The sequence below is a fragment of the Xenopus laevis genome, chromosome 7S (genome assembly GCF_017654675.1).
Source record: "Xenopus laevis strain J_2021 chromosome 7S, Xenopus_laevis_v10.1, whole genome shotgun sequence".
NCBI classification, from domain to species: domain Eukaryota; kingdom Metazoa; phylum Chordata; class Amphibia; order Anura; family Pipidae; genus Xenopus; species Xenopus laevis.
In genome coordinates, this window is record NC_054384.1 from 50,263,356 (window position 1) to 50,278,085 (window position 14,730).

Sequence of the window (14,730 nt, forward strand, 5' to 3'; positions counted from 1 at the left end):
ACTGTATTTTAGAGAAATTAGATATTGCCGTAACTTGGCCTCTGAGCGTAGCCAGACTGAGCTTCAACTCTAATCCCTTCTAATGAAATTTCGCCACATGGACTTCAGAGATCTCGAGTGGATCGACTCCTGCTCCTCTGCACCAATCACTGAACTTTTCCCAGATGGTAAAGTATTTTTGCAAGGTATTGGGTTTTCTTGCCGCAATTAAAGTGGAAATGGAAGCGTCAGAGAGACCAGAGCCAAGCCGTTAAATTCCAACTGCCTGGATGAGGGTGGATTATTTCCCCTTGTCTCATCAGATCCTCCCATTGGGGGAGCCTGAGTGGGAGATCCTTGGATAATGCTAAAATCTGCGAGAACCAAGGTCTCTTCGGCCACCAAGGTGCCACCAGAACTACTTCTGCTTGGTCCTTCTTTATTTTTCTCAGGACCCTTGCAATTAAAGGGGACCCGTCACCCCAAAAAAATGATTCAAAATCCTATTTTTCACATTAGTCAAGCAAAATTAACTTTAATTACACTATATAAATTATTCAAATCTTGTTTCCTTCAGTCTGGGATTTCAAAATTATAGCAAGCAGGCAGCAGCCATTTTGTGGACACTATTATTAAGACAAGCCTTGTATCATCTCAGAATCTTGTTTGTGCACCAGAATGAGGGACCTGATGTCCATTCCCATGTCCTGGTTACACAATTAAATGGTAAAGAGAACGGGGGAATGTGGGGAGAGCAGTGACATCTAGGAAGTGCTGAATGGAAAGTGAAAGTAATTGTCTGCCCCGCCTCTATGCCACTGGCATAGAGGAGTGGCAGACAATATTTGATTGACAGCTGAGATTTTTAAATGAGCTTACAACAGCTATGAATGCTTTAATAAAAAATAGAAATTGGATTTCATGTTTAGTTTGAAAAGGACTTTTATTATACAGATTTTTGTGTCTGGGTGACAGGTCCACTTTAATGTTAGAGGAGGAAAAATGTAGGCCCTGACAAATTTCCACTGTATCGAGAATGCGTCCACCTTCCAAGCTTCCTGATCCGCTGTCCAGGACACGAACTTCGAAAGTTTCGTATTCGCTTTCGAAGCCATCAGATCGAGACAAAAGGGACCCCATTTTGTCAGGATTATGTTGAAAGCAGATTGGTTCAATTCCCATTCCCCGGGTCTGGACATTGTCCTGCTTAACTTGTCCGCTCTCACATTCTGTATTCCCGGAATGTATTCTGCTTTCAGATCTTTCAAGTTCTTCTCTGCCCAAGAAAAAATAGTCATGGTCAAGTTGAATAGACTTTTTGACCTCGTCCCTCCTTGCCTGTTCAGATATCTGACCGAAGTCATGTTGTCTGATTTCACCAGTACCGACTTGTTCAGAAATTGTCGTCTGAATGTTAGGAGGCCCATAAATATTGCCCTGAGTTCCTTCCAGTTGGAAGACCTGGAAATTTCCAATGGGGCCCAGTCTGGTTGACTCGAAGACACTGGACGTTCGAGGTTCACCGTCCTTGTCCACCATTTCAGGGACTGAATCCTTCAATGTTTTCATCTTGAATGATGGAACTTCCAACTGTCGGTTTAGAGTTCTGAGATTGAGAATCATTCTGAGATCTCCATTTTGATTTTGCCTGAGGACAATGTGGGAATAAATTCCTGAGAATCTCTGATCTCGGGGAACCTTTGAAATTACTCTGTCTTCCAATAGACTTTGGATAATAGATTTTAGAACAAGGGACTTCTTTGGAGATCTTGGTTTGTCTGACGAAAAACTGATGAGGAAGGTTTTTGCGTAGGTTTATACTGTATCCTTCTGATATAATCTTTAAAATCCACTTGCTTGAACAGACTCGAGCCCACATTGCACTGAATGTTGTTAATCTTCCTCCCACATACAATGGGGCTCCCACACCTTCATGATCTGGGCTTCTCGGGCTTGACGATAGCTCCTTTGGACTGAAAGGACTGGTTCCTGTAATTTGGCCCCTGTTTCCACTGTCTAGAGCAGTGATCCCCAACGAGTAGCTCGTGAGCAACATTTTGCTCTCCAAACCCTTGGATGTTGCTCCCAGCGGCCTGAAAGCAGGTGCTTATTTTTGAATTCCAGGCTTGGAGGCAAGTTTTGGTTTCATAAAAACCAGATGTACTGCCAAACAGAATCTCAATATAGGTTGACAATCTACACAGGGGCTACCAAATGGCCAGTCACAGCACTTATTTGGCACCCCAAGGACATTTTTCATGCTAGTGTTGCTCCCCAACTCATTTTACTTCTGAATGTTGCTCACGGGTTCAAAAGGTTGGGGATCCCTGGTCTAGAGAAAGCCTTCCCTGGCTTGTATTGTCTAGCCTCTCTATAATTTCCTCTGAAGTTTCTGATTGGATTTCTTTTATCCCTACGATCTTGCGGAAGAAATGAGGATTTGCCAGCAGATGCTTTGGAAATTATCTGATCCAATTCTGGACCAAATAAGTTCCCCTTGAAAGGAAGACTACATAAGTTATGCTTTGACTGAGCATCTGCATGCCATTGTCTTAACCATAGTCCTCTTCTAGCAACCACCAAAAGACTCATGGATTTAGCTGCCAACTTTATAGATTCTAAAGAAGCTTCTGCTGCAAATTCATTGGCCACTTTGATATCCTGAAGTAATTCGACCAGTTTATCTCTATCTGTGCCCGCTTTAATAGCATCTTCCAGTTACTGGAGCCATATTTTATTAGCTCTTGTGAGAGAGGTTGTTGCTATGGCTGATTTACGAGCTGCTCCGCCAGCGATATAAGCCCTCTTAAGGACCCCATCCTGTCTTCTCTCCATGGTGTCTTTAAGGGATACCACCTTTGTCCACAGGAAGGGTAGTTTTTCTAGCCACTCTAGTAATGGCCGCATGAACTTAGGAGGATTTTCCCAGGCTTTAGCCACTTCTGCTGAAAATGGGAGCAATTTTTTGAATTTTTTAGGCACTACTTGTTTCCTATCAGGACTATCCCATTCCGATTGAATGGTTGATTTAATAACATCGTGCACAGGAAAAAGATGATTATTTTTAGCGGATGATTTGAACATTTTATCCTGTTTAACAGGAGATTTTCCTTAGTCTTCCAAATCCAGCGTTTTCCTTACTGCCTTAATAAGTGGCTCTACCATATCTATGTTAAAGGCAGATTCATCATCCTGTACTGAATCTCTGTCTGAAATCTCTCCTTTGGATTCGCTTGATACTTCTGGGAAATTCATACCACGCCCTGTTAAGGGGGGTACCCCTGAACTACTTCCGCCTCCAACAGAGGCTGACCCCCGGCCTAAATTCTTTAGAACATTATCCGTGACTTGTGACATCATAGAGGATACTGACTTATTTATAGTCTCTTTCATCCAATCCATCATATCGGACATTTGAGGTGAGTCAACTTCAGAGGCATCGCGCAGGCACTTGTCACACAGCCTTTTATCTGGAAGAGCATAATCTGAACATGAAGCACATTCATATAGTCGACTTTCTTCTACTCCTCTCTCTGCTTGGAGGACTGCTATTAAGAAGAAAAAAGTGTAACAATATCAACATATTCATTCCTTTTCCCTCGCCTCCTGTTGTGTTCACCTCTCAGAAAAAGCACTCACCCCCTTGTACCCGAGTGAGACCTTCTACAGCTCATTATACAATAGGGATCCTCCAATAGATGTAGCTATCCAACCTGAAAAAAATTCCAAATATTATGTTCCATGTCCCAGGAGGATCCCTACGGGCTTCATATCAATGGTCAGGGGACTCATACTAACAATAGTACCCTCCTGACAGCACAAATGGCACAAGAAACTCTTACCAATTCAGCAGCCATAGGGAGATAAAAGACGCTCCTTTTAACTTGAGCGCCAAGCCTCAGGCGCATTTTTGCGGTCGCTTCCGGGTTTGCGTCATCGCGCATGCGTAAAAACGCCGGCGCCATTTTGGAGGCTGATGTCAGCGTCTTATTGGGCACGGTGCCTAGGAGGCGTTTGTGGCTTACAGCGCTGGTGGCACACATGGCCCAAGCCTTCATTAGCTTTCCTAGAGACACCCAAGAGGTAAAACAGCCTCGGTCCCAGGACATCAGAGAGGAGAGAGGTATCCAGTCTGGACTAATGGGGGTAGCGACAGGAGAAAAAAAGATTGCGGCCAGGGGTGGGAACTGGCTTTTTATTTGGTATTTCCTGTCCCATTGCAGGGCGGGAGGGGATTAACCCGTTGTTGCCCACTGCCGTGTTAAGGAACAGGAAATATATATATATATATATATTCCAGCTAAGTCGCACTCCAATTAGTTAAAACGTAGCATTTATTGTCCCATCATAAAAACATGATACATAGAGATATACTCATCTATATGGAGACATCACGCGACGTTTCGGGGGTCTCCTGCCCCCTTTCTCAAGCGTGTCCCCAATGTGTATCGCATTAAATCAGTAAGAGACCCAAAAGTTCGTCGTTGCCATTGAAGTAGCGGAGGCTGCGTGCCCGGTCACTCTGACGCAACTACGCCGCAGCGTCGGTGCGTCACAGAAGCGAACACACGCACATCCACCCATTGAATTAACACACGCCATATTGGTTATTGGCAACGATCCATCTATAGTATCTCGGGATGTAAATACATGGTAGATATTCATTAGTATTATACAGGGTAACAAAATGTAGTTTTCAATACAGCACACACATAATTAATCTTACGGCCTAGCCACACGATATCCAATTACCTATTTTTGTAATCATCAAATTGGTCAATGGTTGTTAATATTAGATAAAAAGATGTAAATCAAAATCCCTATTCAACCCAATTGGGACTCAATGATTTTAATTGATGAATCCATTGTACCTCTGTCCTTTTCAACAACATGATTCTGTCGCCCCCTCTCCTTGGTTGCGGTACATGTTGTATCACCCTGAACCTGAGATCATCTGCACTATGACCCTTTTCTAAACAATGTTTACAAACAGGTAAAACAGAATTTATGTTGGGAGAATCTATCTCTGATCTTCTGAATGGTTTCCCCTATATAGATCAAATTACAGGGACATACCAACATATAAACAACATAGCTTGTGTCACATGAATGATGACCCCTAATATTATAACTCCTATTTGTTACCGGACTACAAAATGAGTCACCTGTAAGCACAAAACGACACTGTGCACAACCTTTGCAACGGAACATACCCTCCTTGGGGGGACCCAAAAATGTATATTGTCTTGGTGGTGGTGGCATATCAGTGCATACCAACCTCCTCCCTATAGTGGAACCTTTTTTGAACGACATCATAGGTGGTTGTTTAAACTCAGTTACTGTCGGATATACGTCTTTTAACAAATGCCAATGTTTACACAAAATCTGTCTGAACTTTTCGCTCCGGGAATGATAAATGCTACGTTTTAACTAATTATATGAATATATAGGAATATATGTATGTTATACATGGATTCACTCACCATTATTAAGGACGCACCCTACAAGATGTTATATTTCTAATAAGGGAGTGCATTACGAGACAGCTGGACTATTTGTGGATATTGAGTGGTAATAGCACCCTTTTCTGGCCACTAACATATTGGTTGGCATATATCTAACTGTAGTACCGTGGGGATTCATAATGGCGTCTGGTGGCGGACTAAAGGGCACTTTTTTGTACAGCGACACGGATATAGCCAGGATTGGCAATTTATTTGAGGGCTCTGAAGAATTTTTTGCTACCCCCTCATTAACCGGATGTCGACGCAAATATGAGACACAAAGGAAGAGATGTGTCGAATTGAAATTACATGGCTTGACTCTCACGGAGTATCTCCAGTTACAGAGAATACCTAGGGGACTCAAGAGTCAATTTACAACCAACGTTGTTTGCCCACAATGAGGAATTCAAAACCAAGTTTGCGGGGATAATTAATAAATGTTCCTTGGACATAATTGCATTAAATATTGAATTTATCCAACAAGAAATAAAAAGTCTGGAAATGCAATTGAGTACCACCGAAAACATCCTGAAATCCTCACTACAAGACGAGGAATTTATACAGATTAAGAGCAAAACTGAGGCTATGTTAGAGAAATTTTAAGGGGAAGTCAGCCGAGTCAAAAAACAAAAGAGAGCGCATAACAGAGAGCGCTACCTGCGTGATTCCCATCGGTCTCGTGAACGCACACAAACGAATTTTATGGATAAGGACGATCTTACTCCACCGGCCCCTTTTTTAGATGGAGGGGACAAAGAAAAAGAACAAGGAGAGGTGGCAAACGTCGGCGGAGATACACATGGAGGAACTCGAGAACGGAGGCAACAACCGAGACGGATGAGACGGAACAAGTAGTCTTCAACCTCGCAAAAGTGGAACTTTCTCCAATACAATTAAAAATTTTGAGTTAAGGGTTGAACTTTTGTCCAACATCAAGGATAGATGACTTTCAATTACAGGTCGATTTTTATCGGTTCTTTAGGACTCTACGACTTAAAGCCCATTTTTCAAGTGGACATTAATACCAAGGAACAATTATTGATGCTGATGGGTTTGACACTAAGCAAATTGGTCTCAGAGCTAAGAGTAGGTTTGTTCCACCTACAACCTATCCAGCAGTGGAGACCTACATACAAAAAGTGAAACTTGAGATAATAATTTACAAATGCAAACCAACAAAGAGAATTATAATCTGTCTAAATCTGAATCTATTGCCCTTAGGGAACTGATTAATATGTCCAACATCACAATCAAATCCTCTGATAAAGGGGGTGCGATTGTGATTATCGACACGGATAAATATATTGGGGAGATTGCACCACAATTGTCCGATCAAAATGTATATACCTGTCTACCAAGTGATCCCACCTTGAATTTCAAGGGTGAGATGGATGGGTTGCTGAGACGTGCGCTGGAGGAGGGTGTGATTACTCTAGCTACATTTAAATATATGTAGGTTGATTTCCCTGTGATCCCTCTCATTTATGTGTTACAGAAGATACACAAAGACCCAGTGAATCCTCCGGGTAAGCCGATAGTAGCCGGAATTGATTGGTTAATTAACAATTCAGCAGTGGTGCTGGATAGGGTACTTAGCCCCTTGATACAAAAAACAAAGTCATATTTGAGGGATACCTCTGATTTCCTGGGGAAATTGGATGCATTAGGGAATGTCGAGGGAACGATATGGCTTGGACATTATATATATATATATATACTTCAATACCACATTTGCAGGGGTTACAGGCTACAGAACTTCTGTTACAAAACAGTGGGACATATAATAAGGAGGAAATTTCTTTCTTTATGGAGATACTTAAGTTCATTTTACATAGGAATTATTTTAGATTCCAAGAGAAGTTTTATTTGCAGTTGCGGGGGACGGCCATGGGATCCAGTGTCGCCCCGTCATATGCCAACTCATTCATGAGTTGGTTTGAAGAGGGACATGTCTATACTGATGTACTGTTTGCCAGACATTGTCTGGCATGGTGGCGGTACATCGATGATGTGTTCCTCATATGGCGGGGTGACCTGGATTCTCTGTCCGCCTTCCGTGATGCAATAAACAATGCTAATGACGAGATAAAATTTACCATGACAGCTGATCTCCATTCTGTAAACTTCCTTGATGTCCAGGTAATCCGTACCCAAGACAGATTCTTGACCAGAATGTTTTCTAAACCCACTGATAGGAACCAACTGTTAACATTTGACAGTTTTCACCCCCCAGCTGTCAAAAAGTCGATTCCTATCAGTCAGTTCACAAGGGTGTGTAGAATTACCAATGATCCTACCTGGGTGGAACATGATCTTATTACAATGAGAAATAAATTGGTTCATAGGGGCTACCCACCAGATTCGCTGGACACCACAATTGTTAAGGCTAAATTGAATGCTGGAAGGACTAGACAAAGGGCTGACCTTTGTGGGACAATATCATTCCCGGAGCGAAAAGTTCAGACAGATTTTGTGTAAACATTGGCATTTGTTAAAAGACGCATATCCGACAGTAACTGAGTTTAAACAACCACCTATGATGTCGTTCAAAAAAGGTTCCACTATAGGGAGGAGGTTGGTACGCACTGATATGCCACCACCACCAAGACAATATACATTTTTGGGTCCCCCCAAGGAGGGTATGTTCTGTTGCAAAGGTTGTGCACAGTGTTGTTTTGTGCTTACAGGTGACTCATTTTGTAGTCCGGTAACAAATAGGAGTTATAATATTAGGGGTCATCATTCATGTGACACGAGCTATGTTGTTTATATGTTGGTATGTCCCTGTAATTTGATCTATATAGGGGAAACCATTCAGAAGCTCAGCGATAGATTCTCCCAACATAGATCCAAGTGAATACGAAAAATTCTGTTTTACCTGTTTGTAAACATTGTTTAGAAAAGGGTCATAGTGCAGATGATCTCAGGTTCATGGTGATACATGTACCGCAACCAAGGAGAGGAGGACGGAGGTACAATGGATTCATCGATTAAAATCATTGAGTCCGAATGGGTTGAATAGGGATTTTGATTTACATCTTTTTATCTAATATTAACAACCATTGACCAATTTGATGATTACAAAAATAGGTAATTGAATATCTTGTGGCTAGGCCGTAAGAATAATTATGTGTGTGCTGTATTGAAAACTACATTTTGTTACCCTGTATAATACTAATGAATATCTACCATGTATTTACATCCCGAGATACTATAGATGGATCGTTGCCAATAACCAATATGGCGTGTGTTAATTCAATGCGTGGATGTGTGTGTGTGTTCGCTTCTGTGACGCACCGACGATGCGGCGTAGTTGCGTCAGAGTGACCGGGCACGCAGCCTCCGCTACTTCAATGGCGACGACGGACTTTCGGGTCTCTTACTGATTTAATGCTATACACATTGGGGACACACTTGAGAAAGGGGGCAGGGGACCCCCGAAACGTCGCGTGATGTCTCCATATAGACGAGTATATCTCTATGTATCATGTTTTTATGATGGGACAATAAATGCTACGTTTTAACTAATTGGAGTGCGACTTAGCTGGAATATATGTATGTTATACATGGATTCACTCACCATTATTAAGGACGCACCCTACATGATGTTATATTTCTAATAAGGGAGTGCATTACGAGACAGCTGGACTATTTGTGTGTGTGTATATGTATATATATATATATATATATATATATATATATATATATATATATATATATATATATATATAGTCAAATACAAGAGTCCTCTGCAGCTCTGAAGCAATAGAATTCTTAATGAATCAGATAAAATTGAGCATAGGACTGGCCAGATATGGGATGACTTTGACGTAGTTGGCCAGCTTAAATATATTGCAATATATGGACAAACAATCCCTGTTTTGTTTAAAGGGTAAGGCATTTTTTAGTAGCAGTATGCACAAAATGTCGCTGTCTTAAATATATTGATAATGGGTTGAGTGCAGAGGACTCTTGTATTTGACTATATGTATTTTGTGGTCACAGCCTCATTGCACCCCCGCCTAATGGTTTTAAAAAATAGTGGTGAGCACAACTTTCCCTTGTTTGTTATAGTTTATACAGGAGCAGTGACAAGCTCCATGTTGTAGCTCCCACCCTTCCCAGCTATAGTCAGGTGATCCCACTGGAGTCTAATAAAAGGGCAGCCAAGTATGGAGGTTTACTTTGAAAGCAGCAAGTTAAGTTGCAGGTAAAACCAAGTCCCTTTATAAAATGTATAATGAAGCAATAGAATTCTTAATGAATCAGATAAAATTGAGCATAGGACTGGCCAGATATGGGATGACTTTGACGTAGTTGGCCAGCTTAAATATATTGCAATATATGGACAAACAATCCCTGTTTTGTTTAAAGGGTAAGGCATTTTTTAGTAGCAGTATGCACAAAATGTCGCTGTCTTAAATATAATGATAATGGGTTGAGTGCAGAGGACTCTTGTATTTGACTATATGTATTTTGTGGTCACAGCCTCATTGCACCCCCGCCTAATGGTTTTAAAAAATAGTGGTGAGCACAACTTTCCCTTGTTTGTTATATATATATATATATATATATATATATATATATATATATATATATATATATGTACTTATATATATATATATATATATATATGTACTTATAACAGTTCCTCAATATACAAAACCAGTAATGAAATACAATTGGCATACAATTACTCCAGTTGCCACCATTCCCAACTGGGCCTATCAGGCAACTGCCTGAAGCACTTCAGGTCTTTTGAGAAAAGTGTACTTTGAGTAAGGATCTTTTGCTTCATTCTGAAACAAAATACATATTTTCTTAATACCGTATATACTCGAGTATAAGCCCTCCCAAGTATAAGCCGAGGTACCTAATTTTACCTCCACAAACTGGGAAAGCTTATTGACTCGAGTATAAGCCGAGGGTGAGAAATGCAGCAGCTTCTGGTAAGTTTCAATCAAAAAATTGAGGGTTTCTGCTCCCATCGGAGGTGCCGGCGTCTCGTTTTTGGATGCCGGCGACCATTCTTGGAAGCCGGCGAATATTCTTGGACGCCAGCGACCGTTTTTGCGCTTGACCCGAGTATAAGAGTTTTTCAGCATATTTTGGGGGCTGACAAACTCGGCTTATACTCGAGTATATACGGTACATCCAAAGTGCCCCAGGGTATGACCTCTATAACTGGGGCATGTGTCAGTGATTTGCTGCCTGTGCAATCACCTGCTTAGTAATGGCCTTCTCTTTGACCTGAATGGTAACCACTTGGACCGTGGGCCCACTCAAGGGTCTGGAGGTATCGCTTGGAAACATGGTATAAGACAATTGCTTCCATGATAATGGATATGTATGACCCGCGGTTTAAAAGTAATCAAAAGCAGAGCCCATTTTATCTACTGTATAGGTCAGTACTTGTATGCATGTTTTGGAAAATACAATGGGATTATAAAAACGTGTTAACAGCACTCTAACAAACATACCATAGCTGTAATATTTCATTCTTAGACAATAAGTGGCAGTGTCGGACTGGGATGCTAGGGGCCCACTGGAAAACCTTAGACCGTGGGCCCACTTTACAAACTATTATTCCTCCTCTCCTCACACAACCTCTTTAATCTCCTAGTGTTTTATATTTACTTACTATATTTATATTCTTCCATTATTAAGCTTTTTTTCTCAAAAAAGGGAAAACAGGGAATGAATATGAAATAGGCTAAATAGTTAGAGGCAAGAGGGCCCGCTGACACCTGGGCTCATCCCAACACCATACCTCCCAACATTTTGGAAGTAAAAAGAGGGACAAAAAAAATTTTTCCGCATGTAGCGCATCAATTTTTTTGACCACACCCCTTTCTGTGGCCACACCCCCTAATTACCATGTTTGTTTTACGAAATTTGGCAGGTTATGAAAGTTTTGAAAATATTTCTCCTTATCTAAACTGTGTATTTGTGTCTCAAATTGTTACAAAGTATCTTATTTGCACCTGTTAGCTGTTCTGGGCTCTCTGCTAAAAGCCAATTAAGTGAGAAACTTTGTTTCTTTTTCTGGCTGTTCAGTGCAGAGAAAAGAGGGACTTGCCAGTACAAATGAGGGACTGTCCCTCCGAAAAAGGGACAGTTGGGAGGTATGCAACACTGATAAATGGTAAACTGTCTTGGACAGTGTAATGTCATAGAAGCATTATCTAAACATCCGTGTTAAGTAATAAATATAACTTAATTGTATTAGAAAAAGGACTTTAAACTATAAGATTCATTTAGCATTCTCTCGCCTGACCTTAATTTGTGTATATTGCTAAAATGCAGTTTTCGTTGACAGTGTATTTTTACACAGGAATTGCAGTTTTTACAATTTCCACAGAGCAATGGGCTTGGTATGCAGCGTGTCACTCACCGGTAATAAGACAGCAACCCATTGCTTAAAACAAACCATCGCCTCTGGTATCCCTTGATGTAATTGGTCCATTTAAATAGCCAGCCCTCCCGGGCCGAACCCGGGGTAGACCCTGAGGAACTACTAGAACTCTCCCTTGACTGGGCTGGTCCGGTACCAGGTGGTGGCGGCGGCGGCGGCGGCGGTGGTGGCAGAGGTGGCGCCCCCCCAGGTCCGGGGCCAGACGGAGGGGGCGGTAGAGACAGGGACGGAGACAGGGAGCCGGAACCTGGAGAGGTACCGGAAGCGACAGGAACCGCGCGTACTTCAGCCATCGGGATCCACTGCGGCGACGAGCCGGAACCAGAAGGCACGTCATGGACAAAGAAAGTGCATCCTATGGGCGGGGCGCAAGCGTTTGAGAACCGAAAGGAACTAAGGCCAGACATATCGGATCGTTAGCGACATTTTTGGTTTGGTCAAAGTCTGAGGTATCAAAAATGTGTTCCGCTTGCTGCAACAGAGAATTTTTCAACTATTCAAGAATAATAGGATACTAGAAAGTGTACAAAGTTTAAGTAAACAAAACAAAATTAATTCAAGCGATAACCTAAAAATGAAGCCTTAATCACAGATGGAAATAAAAAAAATTATAGCATTATTGAGTTCACTTGTACGTGCAAACATTCTATGGAGGTTTCTGAGTTGCTTTTAACTAAATGTTTTATTTGAGACAATGTTCATGCTCGCCCCTGTGAATAACACTCTATGGAGGTGGCTGAGATGTAATGTTGAGTTACTTGCATGTACAATTGAAATAGTAAGGATAATTTTTAGCGACCTGCCGAGGAATGCTGGGAAATGTAGTTCTGAATGGGTTACCTCCAAATACCAGCCTTCATGTGTATATAGTTCCTTTTTTTCCCTGTGTAGGGGTCTGGTAAATTAGCCACCCCTAATAATATTGGCAGGCAAATCCCAAATGGTATAAACGCCTAAATGGTACATATCTGTTCAGTGAGTTTGCAATTTATCCTAAGCATGCAGTTCAGATTCAAAAGCAACTGATATGACCTATGTGGCCTCCCTCAAGTCTCTGGTTACCAGGCAGTAACCAATCAGTCAGTGTAAACCAAGAGAGCTGAAAAGCAGGAAGTAGTGTCCTGGCTATTATGTTAGACATCCAGTCACTCCAGCCTTTATATATAAAATTTTTGCCTTACTAACTATATTAGAAACATTTTTTATTTTGCACAGCCTATCTATTTATACAGTTTTTATTTTGAACAACTCTTTTAAGCTATGCCCTTGGTGTTCACAATAGTGACCAGTAGATGGCACTGTGCTAAAGTATAAAACCCTTTGTAGCCATGCTCTCTGGGTTTATTTTGTGCTGGCTCTAGTCTGAGCAGGCAAGCAGAGCTCGAGTGGAACCTAGACAGGTCAGCTCTAGTAAGGATAGGCTACTCACCTTAAGAGTTCACTCTAGGAGTGACAGACAGGCTGTTTAGCTGAGCAGCTCAAGGCTCCGACAAGGAGAGTCCGAGGGATTAAGATCCTGGGTACTAATTGCCCAGAAGTAGGGACTAAGTGCATAGACTTAGGGATGTAGCGATTCACCTCGGTTCCACTTATGGAAAAGACTGAAAGCTGGGTGTACCTTTTTTTGCTACTGTGTATGTCCTCTTCCTTGTGGGGACTAATACTGACCAAAGATGCTTGTGAGTATATACCTATCCACTGTTGATGTATGATCCTGCTTGCTCTTGTGTACACTCCATTGAGGAGTGGATTGTTCAATAAATATCATTGGTAAAGGTTTTATGTTTCAATGTTTTTTATTGGGGTTTTTCAAGAAAATTATTACAGCCATTGGAAAGGGAAAGAAAAAATAGGCATGTTGTAAATAAGTAATATGTTTACATTAAAGGTTGTACATATATGCAGCGGACCAACATCAGCATCGCAGCACAATAAACAAATTACCAATATTCCACTAACTGTAAAACAGTGTTATCAAAGTGGAGCAGAGTCTCCCTGGCAACCTCCGGAAGACGCATCCACATCTTTATATTAATATGTATCATAAGATGTGTGACATTATTTATTCCAATAAACTTGTGGAATACTATATTTTTATTACTTAATGATACATTTTTATTAAATAAACTATTTTACCCCATGGTCATCAGGTAACTGTTTTTAAATTATCTAAACCTAAATCTAAGGGGGAACTAAAGAAAAAGGAAATTATCCAACCGGACAAATTGCTTAAGACTTAGTTATTCATTTTTCTCTGTCTGATGGAAATATTACACAGAGTCAACTAGAAAATATAGGACTGTGGGAGGTCAAGAATTCAGTGCTTCAAGAAGCTATATCTCAAATAATTTTGACTGAGGATATAATGAGGACCATAAGCTAGTTCTATTGAGGAATGGTTGTAAGTTGTCTGATTTCATTGGGTAAAGGTTTTAAGAACCACTGGCGTCCAATTCTTGCACCCTGCATCTAGTTACAGTTAAACTACACCCTGCCTCCACACCATTTGCGAGGGCTTACTCCCTAAGATTTAAGGTCTCATCCGGAGCACAGTATTGGGAATGGAGCTCATAGAAAGAGAAAGGTGCACTCATTTTACTATACCGCTACACCTATAAATAACATTTGCATCAAGCATCATTTAAATACCCTTACCATTTAATCATTTGAATACCATAATAGTACCCTAAAAGTTAAAAAAAAAAAAAAAAAACATATTGATCTGTTAGGGCCCCTTTGAGGAGGGGAGCACCCAAGCAACATTTAAAGATAAGTTTAAAAAAATTACCTATCCTTCTCCTTTAAATGCATGACGACTGCCCATAAATCAGT

General features: G+C 41.1%; 1 protein-coding gene across 2 annotated transcripts in view; it reads right to left on the reverse strand.

Annotated features, from left to right (window-relative positions):
• Positions 1-12,414, reverse strand: part of osbp.S (oxysterol binding protein S homeolog) — a 67,629-nt gene extending 55,215 nt beyond the window's left edge. The window contains exon 1 of one of the 2 annotated variants that reach the window (XM_018227659.2): positions 11,878-12,414. In XM_018227659.2, the coding sequence (XP_018083148.1) occupies positions 11,878-12,305 (428 nt within the window). In that variant the 5' untranslated portion in view covers positions 12,306-12,414. The remainder of the gene's footprint in view (positions 1-11,877) is intronic. The other variant, XM_018227660.2, reaches the window with a different exon arrangement.
• Positions 12,415-14,730: the final 2,316 nt, after the last annotated feature.